A 24082-nucleotide genomic window follows, 5' to 3' on the forward strand; every position below is an offset into this window, starting at 1 on the left:
AACACAAGAGTGAATAGGTATTTTCTAGGCAAGCATATAGTATCGTAGACCTGGTCACAGCTTAACATCAGGCGAGAAAGAAGTCAAATACTACACAAATAAACGATAAAAAAATCCACATGTACCCGGCGATAAATATTGCACATCGACCTTACCCGACCCTACAACGACTCACAAAACGTCAAATAGGTAGTGTGGGATAGAGATAGTGCTCTACGAAGCCGAAATTAGCCGATTGTCTCTTTCTAAAGGTCGATGTGCAATATTTATCGCCGGGTATTGTACTGAAGTCGCTGGATGTGGACAGCGCAGGACCAGGCATCGAGCAGGCGTCCATCATCTAAAGAGTAGAAGAAGAAAAAGAACGAATGTTAAAAATTTAAAATCAAAAGAACTCACGTGTATGTTATCTTCTCGTCAGGCAAAGAGAACTGAGGAGGTTGCCATGTTAATGTTAGCCAAGTCGCTGAATGTGACGAAACGGATAATGAATGTGGCGGTGATGGGATTCCAGAAACTTCTTTCTCTGATTCTGTGGACAAAAGAATTAGTAATATGAGATAGGGTTTATTATTTATATGAAATTAGATGACGAGCTGTATGTTCTATCTTGCTGTCGACGTTGTTTCAGCCCATAGACATCCATTGACGTCTATTGGGGACAAACCATAAGCGTAACACTCGGCGATCGCATTGTGGTATTACGGTACGCAGAAAACGCTACCGCCTATACCCTGGACACTCGTTTGTGAGCAGTGGATGCAATCCTTTACAATTAACATACAGTGCGAATAATATATAAGATTGCATAAAGTGATCGAAACTGATCTACCGCTGGACTACCACAGCTCATCACATTCTATATACGTGGACAAATTTCCGGCATTTGATTTGGCACATCGGACATAAGAGTAGAACACAAAGTAAAGAATGACTTGATTGATTTGTAAAGCGTTGTCTCAAACGTGCATTGCTCCGACGGTTCCGTATATATATAGAGCAAGTAAACCGATTGTTTGTATAATGATGTTTTAGATGGAAGAAATTTCCTTTGTGCCTAATCAGCTGTCAGGTCTATTCTATGCAGTATCTGCGAACATGATGGTACGTTTAATTAACCTAGAAATGTGTCTACGGTGTTATAGAACCAGACCACGGTAAAGATTATTGAAGCAAAATTAATTTCTTTCGTGTGGAAAAACTTTACTTTGAGATTTTAAATTTTTAAAATTTTCTGTACTTTTATGTACGCAAGATTGATTTTTAACATGGATAATTTTATGAATATTTATTTGTATAATTATGAATATGAAAATTTAAAGTAAATATTTATTATTTATTTTTAATATAGCTGTGTGATGCGAATAAAGATGGCGCCCATTTTGAAACTTTTACAACCAATTTATTTGGCGTCATAATATCGCATCATAATAACAGTTGAATATCAACTTACAAAATTCTTATCCGGAATATTGTATTGTACTCTCGAAATTTGGGAAGATCATTAATTCAGAAAGACAAATGAAAAATAGCACAGAGAACATTTTACTAACTTGTTTGTTTTTTTTAAATGTGACCCTTTTATTATCATCAAAAGCAGCCAAAGACTCAAATAGTACAACCAAAGAGATTTTATTGAAACATTTTTTTAAGACCTGATATTTATGAAAATAGTTTATAGAACGTATTTAAAAAGGACCTGGTTTAAAACTCGAGATTCTATAGTAAGGAATGCCTGGAATTGTAAAGAATCTAGAAATATGTATACCTGTGATATTTAGTAGCAGCATACTGGAGGGTAGTGAAGTTCCATGTTCGTTGACTGCTACGACGAACACGTGGTAAGTGCTGTTAGGTTCCAGGTCTACAATGCGGGCCATCGTATCCACCACGTTCATTTTCTGTGAACAAGCATCAATAGATCAAATTCACCACTAAGAGAGTTGATCAATTCTGGTACATTTATAAAATGTCCAAAATTGGACTTTTGTTTGATCGTTTCAGTCTGCCCACTGCAAGGTGCAGATCCCACGCGTGGTAGGCGTGTTGGCAGAGAATGCTACTGCCTATCCTCTGGAAACTTGTTTGTGAGTACACCAATACCTCACTTTGCGTCGTGGTTACGTTCCAAAAAAACACGACGCAATTTGAAACGCCGTAAAGTGAATTAAGATTTTCTATAGCAAGCCATGTAAAGATCGAAGATAGGCTCCAAGGTTACGAAAATACTACTTTTTAAAAAGAAAATTGCAGAAAGTAAACATGTAAAAAACAAAAATAGTTTAACTCTGCCAAAAAATAAATTGGAAAAATATATACCTTTTTTGTAACCAGAAACAACACGATAAAATTTATATAAATTTATTATTCTTTTTTAAAAAAAAGCACAACACACTACATTATAGCACACTACGTAATTGAAACTGAACTCCAAAATTAGCAAAACAAAGTGAAAATAAAACTTGTATTAAAATTGCGTTGATTTTTATTTAGAAAGGGCATCCCCGAGTTTTGATGGCATGGCGCAATTAGAAGCAAAAGTGTTGTCATCTTTTGGAAAAAAAAAGAAAATTTCAAAAAAAAAATTGAAGACTCGAACTCAAAACTAGACTCCCTACTTACCTGATATAGATTTCCTGTAAATTTCTAACTTTAGTGAAATTTAGTGTTAAAAACTTAAAGTAAAAACACATAAAAAAAAATTTAAACATTTATTAATTGAATTTAAATTAAAACTACTCAAAATAAAATTTTGTATCTGTTATGTAAAATATACGTAACATTAAATAAACATAAAATAAACTATAAATAAAATAACATAAGCAATACATTTTTTACTTCATAGGTACTTTTATAAATAATGTAAATGTTTTGATATTATAAGATAGTATGATGTAAGTAAATAGGTACTATCAGTGTGTGTGTTGATATCCACTATCGTGGACCCCCATTTTCATTTCACGGACCCCCGAATTTTTTTTCGCTGACGTAGACCCCTTGCTGGTTGTCGTCAATAGACCCCTAGGGGTCGATATAGACCACTTTGGGAATCACTGGCTTAGATTTATGTCATTTCTAATAAATATATTTAAATACTATAATGTAACAAAGAATGTCTAGATAAGGCATGTTATCTTTGCCACCATTATTACGGCCGCAGGATCTCCCGTACTGAACATAGCTTCTCAAGGTTATATGCAGATTTACAATAAAACCAGTTTCTTCCGAAGACCTCAACGAGGACATCTGTTGGTTCTTGCCGGTCTGTGAACTCTACTTCTGAACTTTTAAGGCTTCAGGACCTTAAAACATGATTGGAACTCTTTTCTCTTTCATAGTCTTAACGAGGCATATAATATGCTGGGGATATCTACAAGATTGAATCAGTTGTGAGGATAATTCGTAGATGAATAAGAGTAGTTGACATAGCGCAGCGGATGGGCATTGAAGTGGAAGTAAGCAGTTTACAGAGCGTAGAACATTCGCAGAAGGTTCTGGAATAGATACGACGGATCAGCAAGCGTGGCATAGAATATCTAACCTTAAGGTAGATATATGTTCTTGTTCAGTAGACGACATAAATCGTGAAATGATGCATTAAAAAGTGTATTATACTGTAAAATGTGTAGTAAATTTTAATATTTCTTTTTTATTATGTACTTCCTAAACTGCCTGCCCTTCATGTCTCTCATCTCCATCCAAAGGTTGTCTGGTAGAGTTCGTGCTGAGCGATAATAAGACCTCTTAGATATAAATTGTTTCTTTTTTTTTAGTTTTTATCTATGTTTGATTTTCTGTATAAAGTTTTGGTGTACAAAGATTTTTTTTTATTAATTCTTATTTGTAACACTAGTGTTTTTTACAATTTTTTTTCGCTTTTATTAAGCGCAGACAGTTGGGATAGGGTTGCCGCTATTTGATACGGATCTTTCTTCTCCCAGCGGCGCGGCACGAGAGCGTTTTATCATTATTTACAATATTTCTTACACAATTTTCTCTCATGGGTAAATACAGCTAAAATTTATACATATTAACAATAAAATTTGGAAGTTTTACTGAATTATACATTAGTTAGTACATTATTTTATTTCAAGTCGCTGCCCATGCGTTATGGACCGTTAAATGCCTTAAGGTTTAGGACAATGTGCCGGTCCAACTAATCAAAAGATTTTGCCCTAGATTTTTTTCTGAGGTCCGGTAATTTGAACGGAGGTATATTAAGGTTTTCACATAAGGTCACGTGGTTACGTCTTTTGGATTCGAATCTATAGCAGTGTCTGAGTAAGTGATGAAAAGTCTGCACTGTAGAGTACAATGAAGTGTGTATAAATGAAATAAATAAACAAAAAGTTGTATTTCATGTGATTTTATATTCTAGCTTGAAAATTCGAAGTTAATTTTTTTTGTTAGGACAGTACAAGTAAGTTAATATTCAAACGAAGTTATATTGAAACGTAATAACTTAATAATAGTTTCCGATAGCGTTTGCATACGTAAATTTTCACGAATGCAACGAGAATAACTTTGTCCATAGAGCTTTCAAAGTTCGCGTCTGACGCCCGCCGTTTCTATATATTTGCTCGCGAAACGTGCGAACAAACTGAGAGAGTTATGCAGCTTTGATATATTTCGACATTCAAATTTTGTGAAAAGACACTCTGTCCTCCTCTGTCTTCCTGTATTGTGTTACAAGTTTCAACAATATACAACAGTTGTATTACTGAAGCAGTGGTAGTATAACAAATTCTCTTCAATTCTGTCGTATTTATCGACTATCTTCCGTCAAAATTCACAAGGTATTTAACTAAAACGCTAAAGTAATCCTCAATCAATTCTCAAGACAAATGACAGCTGTCAAAATATTGGCACCTGTCATAATCATTTAATGGCTTTGGAATCAATAAGGTTGTATTATTTTACATGTACAATGTATAATCTACGTTACCAGACGATAAATATTGCATATTTTTTTTTGGCCCCCGCTTTTACCCCTTTCTATTGTAGGACAGGGACTTTGACTTTATTTAATAATTTATTCATGTTAAATTTTTATTTTCGCGCTATTTTACCGTTCCTCCTATGATCTTTTATTCCTTTATTCTATTTCTTTCTACAATTCTTCTTTCTTTCCCTTTCATATCCATTTTTTCTTTTATTCAATACCATTTTTTCTTCTTCTCATACCTTAACTATTACAATTTTTAATATTGCACATTGGCGTTTGTCTTGGTGTCTGTATGTATAATAATGTTTAGTTTTTCGTTCCATAATATATCGCTATTTTCCAAGCTCTTGACGGCTTGTATCCCAGCTGTGGACATATTACAAGACAAAAACTAAATTGGAATATATACTTACGTTATCCAATTGTAAAGTGTTGTAATAGTATGGTTGGGAGTTGTTGCCAACGAGCTGCCAGTGCACTGTATAGGAGGTCGCGTTGGCACCATCTTGGGGCGCTGTCCAATCCAGAAACAGTTTCCCATCGTTGGATACCACCGCGTGGAGCTCTCGCGGAGGTCCAGGGAGGATGCCTGTTCCTGGTAATCATAGAATAAATTTAATAAAATCATTATACTAAATCAAATGTAAAAACTCTACTATTATTTTGAAAATGGTCATAAAAATGTGTTAGTTGAACCCTCGTAATTTTAAATTAAAGAATATCATTTTAAGAGAGCTAATACTAATTTCTGACAAAATTGTGAAAGTTTAACTAATTAGTTGTAACACTACCGAAACCGCTATTCCGCTCCTTAGGTAAGCATTTTGCGAGAGGGGGGGAGAGCGTCGGCCGTTCCATAAGTTCGTCGTCAATGCACACGGCGACAGCGCTTATGCCTTATATCTACGCGTGCTTTACAACGATACAGCGGTTCAAAATTTCGATTGCTTTTTAGCTGCGAACTTAGTATTCTACAGGGTGATTAGGTATTGGTGTTAAATCTTTAGTGTTGAATAAGTAGCTCATTTGTCGGTAAAAGTTTTTGCATATATTTACAATCTACTACTACTACTACTCCACTAGCTCAGTGACCCAAAGTGGGTCTTGGCCTCCGAAGCGAGAGACTTCCACTTTCCTCTATCTTGCGCCATCGTCTGCCATTGGCTATATATATTTACAATCATCCTGTATAATTGTGATTTATTTTTTGTACTGAAACGCGTCAGACCAATTACTTTAGACGGTAAAAAGTCTACTGATACAGATTGTAAACAATAATTAATGTTAATAATACGTAGTAATAATAATTTTAAAAATGTATGAAGAATATGAAACCTTTGATTTTTAAATAGCGTATACCATACATTGACAACAAATAGCTAGATGTAACTCTGTATATAATTTTCAAGTATTTTAAAGTATCTGTTTTTTTTTTAAATAGTTACCCTCTTCGAAGCACTGCACGATGTTGCCGATGTAAGGCACGCACACATTGACACCGCCCGCGTGTGCAGACGCACACACACCGCGACAAACCGCAGGCACACCACGTCGCGCGCAGCATTCCTCGTGGTTGCGTCCTGGGGAACATTTTATATTTGTATTCCTGGGATTCCCAAAGAATACACGTATGACACTAGACACAAATAGCTGCAGGGGTCTCAAAATTCTGAAGTGGTGATCACGGATTGGTAAACATCATAGGATTTCAACCAAGAAGCAGGAAGGAAGACGTTGAATGTAGACCGCTTCCTATCTGTCCTATTCTTCACTGCCACTTCGGATTAGCGATTCCACGAGCTACTTCGGTGACTTTGGTTCTTCTACGGATTTATTTATTTCTGACTCGTTCAGTGAGATCCGAGGATAGCTCTCTCCATTGCTCTCTGGGTGATCTTAACCCTTTTTGTAAGATCCATCGTAACAAAACTGGTCCAAGACTTTCGTCTTCAGGTATCGCGGTATTTTAAACGAGGAGATGTTTCATAGCTGTCATTGCGAGTTGGATTCAGCGAGTGATGTCTTTCTCAAAGTTGGACTTACCCGGACAATTTGTACTAGATCTAAAACTATTTTAGTAGATACTCCATTAATACTTGCTCGGTAATCGGGGATTAGAGGTTAAAATAGTGTATCTTACCTCCAGCTCCGCAGCGTAGAAGCTTGTGGAACTCCTGGGCGCAGAGTGGTGCCAGGGTACGCAGGTCCGACATCTTGGCGTCGTAGGAGCATAGCGGCATGCAGACTCCAGCCAGCTGGACTCTTTCGCAGCACGCTGTTACGTTGTATGCGTTGGCAGCTACCTCCTCGTCCTCAATGAACTACCACAAAGGAATTTTTTTGAAACTTTTGACACTTAACCAACTTGTTAAGATCTAGGCCTATCATTATTTTATTCATAGCTCTTCCCCCCCAGGTACATTGTACTTGGTATAGGTACAATTGTCACCCAGCGTTAGAGGATTGAGGTTCTATTCTAGGGATATAATCTTATGTAATTCATACAATGCATTAATTATATAAGACTATCTCACAACAAATCAGTTTCCAAAGGTTAGGCGGCAGGGTTTCTGCGTACCATAATATCACACTGCGATCACCAACCTGCCTTCCAACCGTGGCGATTAGCAAATATCCCCCAAAAGATCTCAAACAATGCTGTTTACTGCTCAAAACAAATGTTACCTGCGCTATTGATGCAAAAGTATAGTTACCTGGCTCTGTGTCCTAAATATAAGCCTTGGAGAAGAATCTCCCACGCCGTGCTCATTCACGGCCTCCACGTATATCTCGTAGTCAGTGTTGGATTCCAAATTTTCCAATATATATGGCGAATGCACCTGTGACATAAAAATATTTATTTATTTATTATTTTATGACATCAAAAAAAATAATACTATACTGGTCAACATATAAGACAGTGATTCTGAAAATGCATATGATGAAGAATGATAAGTTTTCTTATGGCAACCGAGGTAATGGTGGAGGGATCAATGGTGGTCGCACTAACGTTGCCAAGTTAATATTTAAATATGGAATACAATTATCGTAAATTATCATCATCATGCCAGCCTATAGATAAATTTCTTCATGGGTCTATGTATATTCTATATATAATATATATATATATATATATATGTATATATATATACACACACACATATATATATATATATATATATATATATATATATATATATATATATATTACAGTTTCCTAACATATCTTACATCTTGTTTCCCTTAGATGTAGGAGTAATATCACGTCATCGCCAACGCATCTAAAAGGGGAATCCCCCAACAATAAAATTGTTCACACATCGATATAAATACGGGCGAATTTCGAATGAATATACACACTTCTACTTTCAACTTCGTGTTGTTACTACCACAAGACATATCGACCCTAGAAAAATGCCACGGTGTTAAATCTAAAACTATAGGCATATTCTTATTTATTATTAAAGCATCCTCCATATATTTTCAGTTGATCGAAATATTTCAAACTTGATTTGTTGACTTTATATGGTTGAGTATTATAATGTACAAATAAAACATTGTTATTTTACTTATAAAGAACATCTGTTGAGTTCTTGGTCGGCTCTTATCAGCAGATAAACATTCTTAGCCAGTGGTATTATGACATATATATATATAAAAATAATTGAAGATCCAAAAGCACATGTAAACGATTATATGAATTAATATATTTTGAATTAAAATCTGACTGATCTTGCGATTTCTGTATCCAGCGACTACCAGTCTTAATATGTATACAAAGGCTGTATTTTAGTGCAATCATGGTTAATTAGTTACCTTTTTAAGTATACTGTAGTCATCGTCAATGCTCAGCGCTTTGTAGTGTAGATTGTAGTATTGGACAGTATCCGCCAATGCCGCAGGAGGAGCCCAGTGCACTACAGCGTAGTCTGTATCAATGTTAGTCAGGTGTAGTCTTGAAGGAGGACCAGGGAGGACGCCATAGCCTTGTAAGAGGCAGTTGGTGTATGCGGTCATGTAGCGAAGGCACCTTAAAATAACATCTTCATTAGTATATCCTTATTAAGTTATTTTTTTTTCTATCATACCACTTGTGGGCATAGGCATATACTAAAAATTTACGAGTTGGAAACGGCCTACAAAAAGAAATTCAAGACACGATTTGACAGCTCAAGCCGACGTCCCTTTCGATGACCCTTGACACCTTGAAAGCCTTAAAATTAGATGTAAATAGAAAAGGGTAAAGGGAGCTCTCGAGTTAAGTACTTCAATGAATGCTTCATCTGATCACCGAGGCTTCCCTGATGGTCTTAAAAAAAGACGGACATAAACCGGCTTGTATCCATCACCAGATGTTGACCAGCTCGTTTATCCACCTTGTCTCCGCTTTAGAACCTTAAGGCTTCTGCGGCTATCTGCTCTGCGCTTTAAATTAACCCGAGTTATATCGATCTCGTAGAGAAATTCCGATGATCGTTCACACTATGGTCAGGTCGTGAACTTGCTAATAAGGTTAAAAATACTACTAATCATTATTCTTTATTACAATACAATATAATACAATACAATACAATAAGCCTTTTTTAACAAAAGTTATAGTAAATTAATATATAATGCTAGAGAGCGGTATTCTAGTGTTCGCTTTGCTTTGTAGCATAAGCTTGTCCCAGATCTCTCTGTCATGTGCTTTTGTTATGTATTATATAAACTTATTTTAACCCTTGACGGATCCCCGACAAAAAAGGCTTTTATCGCTTAACGCCCGCGGCAATTACGTCATTGCTCGCGGGGTATTTGACATTGAAAACTTTTGCTTATAAAAAGTAATAGATAAATATAAAATTTTTCCTATAAGGTAAAGTACTTATTTCAGTAAGAAATAAAGGCCTTTATTATCGTAATAAAAAGAGAAAAATCAAAGATAAGTTAGCCGGACGTGAATTTATGCACGTGGACCGCAACAGGTCTTATGCTCGAACATGAATTAACGTCAGCGGATGGAAAATAATTCAATCGTAATTAGAAGATGTAAAAACAGTTTCACCATTACTCACTTGAAGTGATTAAAATCAAGAGTGGTGATATTTCCGCTACATAAAGGCAGACATGGTTCCGGCAGACCCCTCGATCTGCAGCAAGGGGTGTGATCCATCCCGTTGGCGAGGCAGCCGAAGGTCACCCCGGCCCAGGGGGCGCAGATCATCAGGTCTGTCACCTGTAGCTGGTGGTTAAAAAGGGGAACGGAGTTGATGGTTTGTTAGTCACTGATGTTGGTGAAGTGCATTGTGATTACATGTAACATATTCTAATACAATAATTTATTTATAACTTTTTAGAAGATAATGAGACTGTATCGTATGTATATATGTATTTGTTAAGAGAACATATAACATAAAGTGATAAACAAAATGCTTGGTAACTAAAAATAATACATGAAGACGTTCGGTTTTTGCATCAAGAAGTTCGATTTTTAAAATTACAATAAAATTAAGGAATTTAATTGAAAAACTTTTAAATATTTATTTTATTAAAATATGTATTGTTGTAGAGTTCCTCATGCTTCTTCTCCACAACTATAACACCTTGCGAAGCAGAGTCAAAAATAAAATAGATTAAAAAAATAAGTTGATGATCAATAGTTCTGTTAAAAGTTCCAATGTTAAATAAACGTATTTTATTTTATATTTATTTCCATCTTAAATGATTAAGTTTCATATACATATAAACGTATTATTTTCTCCAAAATACCTTATTAAAAATACCAACTGTATCAGACACCATGACAAAATGACATTTATAATCAACGAAACTATGTTTCACGAAAGAGTATTTAGTTTAATTTATAATTTAAATAAATTAATAATGATATAACTTCGTTAGATGGAGAATTAAATTGAAAATATTTACATTAATAACGTCACGAAAAAATCATTCGTTTTGTATATCTAAAAAATAGAATATTAAATGATTTAATATTTCTAAAAACTACACATATATACAAGATATATATGACTTAGAAAGTTTAACTAAATGACAGTGCAACAATAAAATGGTACATGATGATACCTTAACCATTTTTCTACTTACGTCAATTTCGAATGTCTTTGTGGGGTCGCATAGTTTCTCAACGCATCCGTAATGGTTCACACCGGCTGAGATGCAGCATCCTCGCACATCCGGCAGCTTCGGAGCGGGCGCCACTTGAGTTGTCTTCATCTTACCGGGCGTTAGTGTTAATGACCTGTTACGTTTAAAAAATAACTAAAAACTGCAGTAAAAATATACGAAGTTCCTCTATTGCCCACTAGATGGCACTAGTTGTATTTTTATACCGCGCTGTCTTATGCGTGATATTGGTAACATAAACAACTTGTTCTTGGCTTCGACAATTTCACGGAACCTTCCTTTTTGAAGTGAAGCTTTTATAGCTTCATCGGAAATGACTTCACGGAAACAATACAATACTTCGACAACGCGGATGTATTTCCCGAACATCACGCAGGCCTATCGTGTACTTCGTTAAGTGCAGCTGACCAGATATTTATATACAGAAGATTGTTAGAGTACCTTTACATTTAAAACTAGAAGAAATTAGATTGAATCTCAACTTACCTTACGCTGTAACTGGGGAGGCTTGACCCGTGAATGTTATACGAGGTGACTGTAATTTCATACATCGTGAACGGTAGCAAGTCGTTGAGTATATACGAAGTCTTATTCGCTTGAACCTTGTATGTCTTCGACGGCGCTATTTTGGTGTCGTTACTCTTGATGGAACTCTCAGAGGGGTCGATGAGGTGGGCATCAAACGACCGCAGAGTGGTTACGTTGACTACATACTCTGTGACAGTTTCAGTGTTTTCAACAGGCGGGCTCCATGACACATTTAACTGCTTTTCATTCAGCGCTTCGACTTCCACGTCTTCCGGCGGACTTGGTAGAAGCTCTAATGCATAGTAAAAAAAACGTAATTACTATATGTTTGTTGTGTAATTCGTATTGTTTGCCGCATGCGCAATTATCAGTGGACTGAACGACTACTGCTACATAGCGGAAGTAGCTATGTATAAGTCCTTTTATTACTTAAAATGTACTTTCGCAAAGTAGCGCCTGAGTCCATCAGATAAAATTTTTGTGATACAAAAGAGAGTAGTTCTTGCGATATGAGAGCTAAACATATGTACTATCAACATATACACGATCTACTATTTTTGCATAAAAAATATTAAACTTATCAAAAATACATAGTGTAATATATACATGTCAAATAACATATTTAGCAATGAATTGTTCTACATCATTATATATTAAAAGAGAACAAAAATAGTTCAAAAATAAGAAAGGACCAATATCTAGCCACCTCCGCACATGCAGTGGTTGTCGTGCATGAAAGTGCACCGCCCGCCAGCCCGCTCGTAAATGCGCATGCGACAGACAATGCAAACTACACAACCGCCACCGTAAATTCACTCAACACCGAGTGACAGCACTAATCTGTGTAACAACTCCTGAAGATGCCCCGTGGAGGGGTGAAACACGTGTTTCACCCCTCCACGGGGCATCTTCAGGTGAAACACGTGTTTCACGCCCGCCAGCCCGCTCGCATTTACGAGCGGGCTGGCGGGCGGTGCACTTTCATGCACGACAACCACTGCATGTGCGGAGGTGGCTAGATATTGGTCCTTTCTTATTTAGGATGGACTTCCGCAATGTAACGCCTGAATCCATTAAATAAAAATAGTTCAGTTTGGGTCATTTAAAAAGATAATTAATATGACTAAAACCTCTTTGGCAGAAAACCTCTTCATGAAGACAAAGAAAAAAAATACCCGGAAGACATGAACGGTAAACAAAGTCCTCATTACTTTCAAAAGTTTGTACGAAATAATCGAGAGAGAACATATAAAAGATAAGATAAAGAAAAGAATCAATGATAAGAATCAAAACTAACCGATTCCTTCCACGATACAGGCCAGAGTTTTCTCCATGTAAGTAGCGCAGGAGTAGTGCGTTTTGATGTTGTCAGTAACGGGGGTGAACTCCCCCCGGCAGACGTCCTGGCAGATATCCGGGACGTGCTCCTGGACGCAGCAGGGTACGTGATTGCGTCCGTCCGCCATGCATCTACGGACGTTGCATATGCGTCAAAAATAACATCAAGTTGAATATCTCTATGATATGATTATCTTGGACAAAAGTTTTAAATTACTCCGATCTGTCACCACTATGGAACAAGGAGTAGTATGTCCAAAGTTGTATCAAGTCATGATTCGGAACATACCCGCTGTCTGGTTTCAATTTTACTTTCTAGAATCTTCTGTATATTTACTTTCTATTACCAAACAGAGAGAACTTAGCCACGCGCCTAATAATCGGCTAACATTGCTGAAAATATAGTAAAGAAGTAGCAAGGCAATAGCAAGAAAGTCGGGCTGGTACATCTCCAGGTCCTGGCCAGTTCCTTCTAGGATGTTCTGTATATTTATTTTCTAATACCAAACAACGAAAACTTAGTTGCGCTTCTAATAATTGGCTACAATTGCTGAATATTTAGTAAGGAAATCACAATAGCGGGGAAGACGAGCTAGCATGTATTCGACTCCTGGCCAGTACCTTCTAGAATGATCTGTATATTTACTTTCTAATAATAAACAGAGAGAATTTAGCCACTCTCCTAATAACTGGCTACCATCGCTGAATATTTAGTAAAGAAACCTTACTTGACAATAGCAGGGAAGTCGGGCTGACATATCTCCGGATCCTGGCCGGTTCCTTCTAGAATGGTCTGTATACTGCAGAAACCTAAGCAGGTTGAACTGACGTTGGAATTGACACAGCATTCCGTGTAATTGTGGGCCATCGCCAGCGTGGACAGTGTAGGAATGTTAGCAGAATACGCATCCGTGGCGTTCTGGTTTTCAGGTGGTGTAAGTCCACGAGATATCACTGTAAGAAATACAACATGATGTGAATCAATGTTTATAGCTTTATTTTTTACACAAATATTTGTAAAATGTCCTCTTGCATCGTGTAAGCGACTGGGGGTCGTGAACCTTTTTGGAAATTTTGCGTAGTATCATCTCATCATCATCTATGCCGGTTTTCGGCCATAAGTATTGTTTTGGCTAGCATAATACTGAACGTGGTTTAGACCTGATCACTCCAGCGTATATGGTGCGATCTTGTGATCGCTGACCAAGTATTAAAGCAACGATAAAAGTATTTTTCTAGTTGTCACCGTTTTTCCTGGCCATGTGACCCCAAGTTAGATTCCGTCATATCGAGAAGTGAATGTGCTACCAACTCCTGTACCACGTCCGGATAATATGGAAGCCAGCTTACTTGGTGTTCCGAGTTAAGATTGAATTGCGTTCCTGGTGAGGTACGGGAAGTCAGTGTAGCTTTTAACTCCATAACCTGCTTGGAGAGTCTGGTAGTGTGTTCGTGCACAGGACACTTCCTTTAAATATTCCTGCTGTTGGAGATGGTGGAGGTAAGTCCTACCGTAAATAGGTTCCTGCCCTCAGATAGGTGTACTATACCCATCGGTATAACCTAAGGTTATGGAACTTTGGTGACAATATAATCAACGAATTAGGAATAGGTTAGAGAGGCTGATGGCCATATCATTGTAATACTTTTTTAGCTATAAGTGTAAAAATTATCGTTGATAGAGTTTGAGCCGTAGTTTGGCTCTCGTATAAACGCATTTCGAGTAGCAGCATAAGCAGAGTTTACTTCTAGGCTTTTGGCACGAAGAAACAGCCTACACGAACTTAGAGTTTTATCAATTAGTAACGACTCCGTTTAAGATTCTCGATAGTCTTCGTAATTAATTACAGTAAAAAGATTTATTTACACCAACACCTCGCCTTGCGTCGTTTCGTTTTAAGTTTTTTTCGAAGTTACGTCGCTGCTTAATTATTACTAATTTTCACTGTGCGTCCTTAGTTTTCGAGGTTGCGTTGTTTTGAGTTCGAGTCTTTAATGTTTTTTTTTATTTTCTTTTTTTTTTCAAAAAGAAGACAACACTTTTGTTTCTAATTGCGCCATGCTACCAAAACTCGGGGATTACTAGATAGATAGATAGATAGATAGATTTCTAACTAAAAATCAACGCAATTTTAATACAGTTTTATTTTCACTTTGTTTTGCTAATTTTGGAGTTCAGTTTCAATTATGTAGTGTGTTGTAATGCAGTGTGTTAAGCTTTTTTTAAAAAGAGCATAATAAATTTAAATAAATTTTAAAGTGTTGTTTTGTTGTTGCTTGTTTTTTAAATGTTTACTTTGTTCAATTTTATTTATCTTCGTTCTTTACATGGTCTGCTATACAAAATCTTAAACGACTTTGCGGCGTTTCAATTTGCGTCGTGTTTTTTGGAACGTAACCACGACAGGTGAGGTATTGGTGTATTTTATTCACTCTTTTAACTTAATAGGCAGAGCTTTTAAGTTTGCCGCGCTTTCCAAAGGTTTAGATAGCATTATTTCTTACCAGTTAGGCGGTGGAAGCTCCGGACTGGAGGCTCCGTGTTTAACTCGCACATGTAGAGTCCGGCATCTGAAGGTTTCACGGATTTAATGACCAGCGCCCATACGTCTCCACCTTTCCGTATACCTGGTCCTTTGATAGGCTCGTCCGCTATTTAGAAAAAAGAATATTGTAAGGTTCGAGTAAGAATGCTTGCAATATACATTGACAACAGCTGGTTAAAATTCTTACATAAATGGTGTGAGAAGAATGAACTGTTATGAATACCAGTTGATAGCATTATAATAGCCATAAAGTTTGCGCCAAATAGAATTATCGAATGTTGAACGCTACTTATGGTCACCCAGGGAGCAATAGAGAGGGCTATGTTCGAAATTTCTCTTTTTAAAGGAGATCGAAGGGAACCAAGTTCACGTAGCTCAAAGAATTGTCTGTCTGAAGTGGCAGTGGGGGCTGAAAGGTTCTCAAGTGGCGACCACGAGACGGTAGACGCAGCATGGGTAGGTCACCCATTAGATACGACTTAATTAATCGCAGAAAGTCACTGGACCAGTCATTATGACGAAATTTGGGAGAGGTATATACCATGCAGTAAGCATTCATAGGCCGAAGAGAAGGAGAAGGGGAACGTGTAAAGAACAGATGTCCAAGTGATGATTTCTTTGATGGTTTTGCTGAAAGAACACCACATCTGTCAGATTATCCGCAGTACTATCGCCTGGTTATTCAATAGTTTTAAATATTTAATGGAATCAGGCGTTACCTTGCGGAAGTCTATCCTCACTAAGAAAAGGATCAATATTTAGCCACTTCCGCACATGCAGTAACAACACTAATCGGTGTAACATAACTCCTGAAAATGCCCCGTGGAGGGGTGACACACGTGATGAGTGATTTGACGGTGGCGTTTGTGTAATTAGCACTGTTTACGGCATACGCATTTATCAGCGGGCTGGCGGGCGGTGCACTTTGTTGCACGACTTCCACTGCATGTGCGGAAGTGGCTAAATATTAGTCCTTTTCTTATTCAATGGTCTCTCTGATCTAGAATCTCAGCAGAGTCACTGTCTAGTATATAAATATATGTACTGACGCGGTTCTAAAGAATCTTCAAGCTAAATTTCTTAAAAAATCCTAGAGTAGTATTTACGGTGCAAATAAATACACATACATATAAAACATTTAAATGTATTTAAATAACCGATTTAGAAATTTTTCATCATCATCAAGATCACATCACATCATGAAATATGATCACGATGATCGCATCCGGCGATATCCCGCGACTTTGACTTCTTTTAATAGCACTAGCTTAGTTCAACTAAAGGGCATCAATAAAGTAAATACTGAAAAGAACCCGAGGATATGTTACAGAGAGTAACCGCCAATGTTTGTTTTAAAAGGGACCGCAATAAAAAACTCCATAGAAAGCTCCGTCGACGGATATTTGGTATAAATAAAATAACCATTCAATCTATCAGGATTCAGTTGTAAACTTTAATAGAGCGATCAAAGGAAAACATCACGTCTGCGTAAAAAAATAAAAACGTAATTTCCTTGTAAAAGGCATTTAGATTGAGCACTCGGTTTATAGCCGAAGTATTCGACTAGGAATTCCGATTGACACAAAAACGTGACGTGAAAAAATCTTTTGTATGAATTATTTAAATGCATCGATTAGTAAATGTTATGTGATTAAAGAGCGTTCGTGTCATTGCGTGTATAATTGATATGATAAATACATTGTTTATAATTCAGATCATGTGTAATTTATAATGTGTATAATTCAGAGTATGTGTCATTTATATAGCGTATAATCCAAAGTATGTATAATTTATAGTGGATATAATTAAGGAAATGTATAATTTATAATGAATATAATACAAATAATGTACAATTTTCAATATCTGTTATTCAAGTACTTTATAATTAACATTATATATAACCAAGATTATGTATAATTTACATTGTAAATATATTAAAAGTTATATTTAATTTACAATGTGATAATTCTGATTACGTAAAATTTGCTTTGCGTATAATTCAGAGTATGAATCATCTACATTGTATTTAATCCAGATTATGTATAATTTACAATGTGTATAAGTCATAGTGTGTATCATTTACATTGTGTATAATTTACATGAATATATTTATAGTTACGAATAATGAACATTACGTATAATTTAGCTTACGTGTAATTTACGTTGTGTGTAATTCAAAATATATCATTTACATTTCGTATAATCTAGATTATGTATAATTTACATCGTAAATATATTTAAAGTTATGTATAATTAACAATGTGTATAATTCAGATAACGTATATTTTACATTGTGTATAATAATGATTATACACACAAACGTTGCACATTGTGTATATAACGTATATTATTTAACATCGCTGTTATGTACAAAACAATTTTGATAGCAAAAAGATGATACATTTAATTCAGATGCATATAAATTTTAGGTCTTATATAGTTATGGTTTTTAGTAATAATTGTATAAAAATAATAAACACAAAATTAAGTTTTACGGTATTATTATAGGAATAATGAATTGTAAATCAAACAATAAAATCTTATTATAGTTTATAGCTAAGAGCTATGGGATGTTTTTTCTTAGGTCTTCATCCCTCTACCGTCAAGTGGCAGACTTATATGTAACGTAATAATCAGTTTACTTTTTATTTATATTTATACAAATACTGTTTCGTATTTTCCTAGACATGACAAGCTCTCTATTCTACTTTATTATTTAGCTTTATGTCTTTTTTTTGGTCTAATTTTAATATATAGAATGACATAACTTACTAATATTATGTCATTCTATCTTATGCAATATTTATATTTTTAGCCTGCTTTCCGCTCTTTTGTGGAAAGCCATATATAAAGATTTTGTGTCTAAGTAAGAAAAGGACTAATATTTAGTCACTTCCGCACATGCAGAGGTAGTCGTGCAACAAAGTGCACCGCCCGCCAGCCCGCTGATAAATGCGCACGCGGCACCGATTAGTGCCAAACTCAGAGTCACTCTGTGTTTGGCACTAATCGGTGTAACATAACTCTTGAAGATGCCCCGTGGAGGGGTGAAACACGTGTTGAGTGATTTAACGGTGGTAGTTATGTAATTCGCATTGTTTGCCGCTTGCACATTTATCTCATTTATCTCTGCATGTGTAGAAGTGGCCAAATATTGGTCCTTTTCTTACTTAGGATGGACTTCCGCAAAATAACGACTGATTTCATTAAAGCTTTTATGTCTACTTCATTTTATACACTAACTAAAGTTATGGGATGTTTTTTTTCTGGCCCCTGCTATTGGAGACCTCTCGTTTTTTCCCAATTTTGTTGGTAAAAGGGATTTACTTTCTTTATATTTTTCACTTCCTTTTCATTATCTTCATACTCTTCTACCATTCTTCACAATCTCTATCATTCTGTCTTTCATTCCATAATTCAGTCAATTTTTCTCTTCCGCTCTAATATCCTTACGTTCATCTTAATTACTGCAGTTTAGTTTATTTATACAATTTATATATATCACAGCTGTTTTAGTTAATTTTACATCTTATACCTATATATCACAGTTCTCTTATTCACTTATTTTCAATATTCGTATTTACATATTTAATTTATTTATATTATAATAAGTAAGTAAGTTATGGGCTGTTGTATTCAAACAACAAAACAGTGACAACAAAATAATTTAGGACAATGTAAATCGACCGTTGTTGTGATTGAAAGGTAATAAGCAAAGTGTTGTTAGCCACATATAGATAAGGCACCCGACAAAACAATTGCATCGTCTGACCGCTTATGTGATAATCAAATCTGTTGACCTAAAATTATTTACACTTACTATTTTACACGCCACTATAAATAGACATTTAATTATTGGTAAAGAAATTTTAATAAAAAAAAATTATGAAATTTTTTATTAAAAATTTCTATTTCACGTCAATTATTTTTATTGACAATTGTTCACTGTATAATTATTAGATATATATAGCGGTATCTTTTTGTCAGAAATGTGGACTTTAATTGGTTTTAAATTATATTTCTGATAATTATATATCTGATAAAGTGTACATATATAAATTTGTATTGTTAAACATTATTTAGACGTGTTGTTGTGGAGTTACTTCCTGTTTCTTCTCCACAACTATACAGTGAAACAGAAGTGTCAAAAATAAAATAGGTTTAAAAATAAATATAATAAGTATAAGTTGACTATCAATAACAGGTCCGTTAAAAGTACAAATGTTGAATATATCAATTTAATTTTTATTTTCATCTCAAATTGCAATTGTGTTTACTTAATACAATAAACTTCCAAAAAGAGAATTTGTATTATCTTGCAATAAATTTTAAATAGTATTAGTATTAGTGGTGGCCCAGCGGTTAGGTCTGAGACTTGCGATTTTAGGACGCGAGTTCGAATTCACAATAAATAGGATATATAATAATCGCCACAGTTTGCAGGCGAGTTGGTGATCGAAGTACTCAAAGTTACCCACCCTCTGGAAACTTTTAAGTGACTTGTGTCAATCCTGTATAACTTTTAATTTTTTTATGGTTCCCGCTATTGGAGGCCCCTAATTAATTGGGATCAGGTTCTTTGTTTATAAATAAGTTTTTCAGATTTTTCATCTTTATCCTTCACTCACTGTCATACTTCTCAATTTCTTTTATTCTTACCTTATTTCCATCACAATATCTTTTATTTTGTTCTTTTATTCCATCTTGTTTTCATCGCCTTTCTTCCATCATCTTATTATTCTTAGGTGGCTAGGTACATTTTTTTATTATTATTCTTTATATTATTATTTACATATTCTATATTTTTTCCCCACAGTTTTCTTTGGGTTGTGCTTTCTTAATATATTACTACACTTTTCTTATTTTATTTTTTTCTATTATTAATTAACTAGTTATTTTATGTGCAGTTTATTAGGTACCTACTTATCTATAATGTTTTGTTTCTATTAACAGTGTCACTCACCACCCTTATCCTGTATAATTAAAGTACAAAGTGTGAGTTATATACGATTGTATTCCGGGAATCGAACCCGTGACTTACGATTGCAAGTATGTGTTCTACCGCTGCGATACTACACTCTGACCTCGCATATGAATCAATTTTTTTTTTCAAATCGATACAATAATTTCAAAATTTAGTAGAATCCTTTTTTTTTAATTAACATGATATAAGTTATCCATTACGAAAAAGGTTATATATCATTACAGAGGTGAACAACACTTAATCCCTAACAATGGCCAGCCTGCAGGATTGGCCACTTCAAACCAGAGTACACACACCCCAATTAGGCTGACATTTGTAACATAATATACTGTTTTATTGTCTGCGAATGTACATTGTTTTTACGAGTTATGTTTCAACTAATTTGCGCCTGGACCCTTAGTGCGAATAAAACTTTAGTTAGTAATTAAGGTTTATATTTATTGTTGTAAATAGAATAATAAATGCTGATATAAATAAATAAAAAATTAGAAAAATATATCACGATAAATAGCATAATCGACTGACATTTGCAAACGTAGGTCGCGTGTTCGATTCTCTAGATACAGTCTTGTAAAATTCAAACTCTGTGCATTAATTATTTATGATTGCCGCTGTTCACAAACAAATCCCCAGAGAATGGGTGGTAGCATCCTCTGCGTAACATAAAGCAATGCGATAGCCAACCCTCTTGCCAAGCGTGGCGATTGTGATGTAATCTCCAAAAATATCTTTGACAGAAGCCTATGCTTTGCAGTAGGCGATATGCAATAAGCCTGTAAAAGTTTTTATTGAGGACTATTAAACTTTATTGCACGACTACCACTGCATGTGCGGAAGTGGCTAAATATTGGTCCTTTTCTTACTTAGGATGGACTTCCGCGAGGTAACGCCTGATTCCATTAAATATTAAACTTCATCATAGATATTTAGTCATAAATACAATATAAGGGTTCTGGGTGGTTTTTACAATAGAAAATCTATGGTGATTGGTTATTTTAATAAATAAACGCATTATGGCTAAAATGATAGGAATCACAAAAAAATTAACCGAGTTTGACGTAGGCTGTTTACATATCTGATGGCGTTTCGCAGGATTTCGTTATAGAATAACACAATTTGATTATATTTTTTAAGAAATTCGGTTCTTATGGGTCTTTTAGGTTGCGAGGAATCGCTGTCATCGCCTAGCAGTTAGCGTCTATCGGCTTATATGCCAATGATAACAATGAATATGGGAATTAAATTATTTAAATTAATTTATTTCAACATTTAAATACTTACAATCGTCGTGCAGTACTCTAACTCTTTCATCTCTTGTCACTCTCACTCCGCCTGCAGTCAACAGCTGCAGATCTCTTGCCCTCTTCCATAGCACCGGCTTCCCTCTAGCACCTAACACGACGCAGGTGAGAAGTGCATCCTCTCCGCTTCTGACAGCAACTCCACCAGCCGGCGCTCTCATCCATGCCTCCTTAGGCTCTTCATCTTCTTGTGAGCTACCCGTAGATACACTCGCACTCTCCACTGATTCTCCTTTTGTATCTGGACAGAAGAAGTAGAAGAACTAATTACTATATAGAATTTTAACCAGGACAATTATTTTTTAATTAAATATTATTTATTGTACAGAAATAAATAGTTTAATAATAATAAACAAAAGAGTACAATGGGCAGCTTATCACACGAGGCAATTTACAGAAAACCATATTATGGAAATAGTAGAAGTATAAATAAAGCAGTTACCGTTTGCAGAACAAACATATATACTAATACACATATATACATAAACATACATACAAATGTAGATAGCATATAAACTTATAATAAACATGGTCTAATGCATACGGTTTAAGACATTTTATAAGCATAATACAAGCTCACTTGCCCTAAAAAAGAATAAAGAAACATATAGAGAAAAAAAATAAAGTGAGGGATAAATAATCATTGGTGTAGTAAATATTTCTTAACCATTTTCTTGTAAATATAGTGATTTAGCACGTCTTATATTCAGTGGAAATCATTCCACAATCGAACGATCTGTGTGGTGAAAGATTTGTGCATGAACAAATGCAGCGGCATTTTCAATTTCAGATTCTCTGATGATATCAAAAACCTCATAGGTGTGATGAAGAAATTAAAACCTTGATTTGAGATAAGAGGTAGTGAGCGGATTGAAATGAATATTATAGAGTAGATATTTTATAGAAGGATGAGAGTATTTCAGCGAAGCCTTATGGATAATCAGTTGAGCTTAGCGCGAAATTCTGAAACATGATCATATTCTCGGGGTCCAAATATAAAACGAAGACAGAAGTTTTAAAGGCACTCAAGTTTATTTTGTTGGTTTTTAGTAAGGTATAGCTAACATCTGCATAACTAAGGTTTATTTTACGTCAATTATGTTTATGGATATACTACTAAATAGATTTTAATTATCATAACATATAGAGATATACGAAGTATCCGGAAATCAGTGGATCATTTTTTATCTCGTGAATTTTTTGAACATATATCATTTATGTGAACTTCTATAGCTATAGAGATGATATTTAGCTTCGTTTGGTAGTTTAACGTATGACCTTTGATGTAGGTGAGTTCGTGTTAGAGATAAAAGAGATTTCTCGTCCGAGACGCAGCTGTTTGGCTTTTCTTATCCGTGACACACGGTCGTCGCAATTAGCGAACAAATTATTTATATCTAGTTTATTAAAACCGAGCGTTTGTTTGACTGTCTGTCTTTCGATATATATATATATATATATATCGAAAGACAGAGTAGTAGTAGTAGTGGTTTTATAATTAAGTTAACAGAAGTTTATAAAAATATACTAAAAATTATGTAAATATAACACACGTATATATATATATATATATATATATATATATGTTCGTATATATATATATATAAATATTTGCATATGTATATTCATGTCTCTCATCGGTTGTCATTAGTTTTACTAGAGGCAATAAGGTTAACGCTGTTCAAACTACGATAGTATGCGAAGAAGTCTCAGTATTTTTTACTTTTTTATTTCCTAGATTTTATTTTCCCAAGAACACCCCACTTATTACAGAAGGAGATGGTAACTTGACACTTAATACTGAGGAACGACACAAGGAGGAAGGAATGCGACTTTATGTGGATAATGCAACATTGTCCTTATTTAAAAAGAGCAAATAAACATGTCGTAAAAGACCTAATATTTCCTCACATCACAATTTGACAGTTACAAAATTGATTGTTCACGTGACTCGGTTTTTACTGGCCATTACGACCACAATACAGTTTAGTTTTAAATTATTCTTTTGGCGTTCGAATTGAAATTCAATTTAAAATACAGAACGCCGATTTGAATTCGGACGCCAATAGTGAGATATTCGCTGCCGTTGTTTGGATAAAAGTTGTGATTTTTTTAAATGTTTTTTATTAAGGATTGGCAACAAAATTAACACATTTATATGTATACATATATAGCCAGTTAGCATTAGTTGTATACATACAAAAATTACTATATTTTAATAAATAAAAATCCGTTTTTTTTAATAAATTCAATTCTTAATCCAAATAATCATTTCAGTTTTAAGAAGTCCACAGCTGGAAATAGCCAAACATGT

The 24082-nt window shown here is 35.0% G+C and overlaps 1 protein-coding gene across 1 annotated transcript in view; it reads right to left on the reverse strand.

Moving 5' to 3' along the window:
* The window catches only part of LOC137918655 (Ig-like and fibronectin type-III domain-containing protein 2), a 174240-nt gene that overhangs the window by 14636 nt on the left and 135522 nt on the right, over nucleotides 1-24082 (reverse strand). Inside the window, exons 5-18 of the mRNA XM_068761514.1 lie at nucleotides 21749-22009; nucleotides 15443-15589; nucleotides 13666-13891; nucleotides 12897-13069; nucleotides 11558-11891; nucleotides 11033-11186; nucleotides 10000-10166; nucleotides 8762-8975; nucleotides 7660-7785; nucleotides 7086-7266; nucleotides 6391-6525; nucleotides 5359-5540; nucleotides 1769-1901; nucleotides 400-532 (exon numbers count right to left, since the gene is read on the reverse strand). Coding sequence (XP_068617615.1) covers nucleotides 400-532; nucleotides 1769-1901; nucleotides 5359-5540; nucleotides 6391-6525; nucleotides 7086-7266; nucleotides 7660-7785; nucleotides 8762-8975; nucleotides 10000-10166; nucleotides 11033-11186; nucleotides 11558-11891; nucleotides 12897-13069; nucleotides 13666-13891; nucleotides 15443-15589; nucleotides 21749-22009 — 2566 coding nt within the window. The remainder of the gene's footprint in view (nucleotides 1-399; nucleotides 533-1768; nucleotides 1902-5358; nucleotides 5541-6390; nucleotides 6526-7085; nucleotides 7267-7659; nucleotides 7786-8761; nucleotides 8976-9999; nucleotides 10167-11032; nucleotides 11187-11557; nucleotides 11892-12896; nucleotides 13070-13665; nucleotides 13892-15442; nucleotides 15590-21748; nucleotides 22010-24082) is intronic.

This window comes from Battus philenor, unplaced genomic scaffold (assembly GCF_028537555.1).
Source record: "Battus philenor isolate CCGP_79_NKW_IND1 unplaced genomic scaffold, ilBatPhil1.0.hap1 SCAF_15, whole genome shotgun sequence".
In the NCBI taxonomy this organism is placed as follows: Eukaryota; Metazoa; Arthropoda; class Insecta; order Lepidoptera; family Papilionidae; genus Battus; species Battus philenor.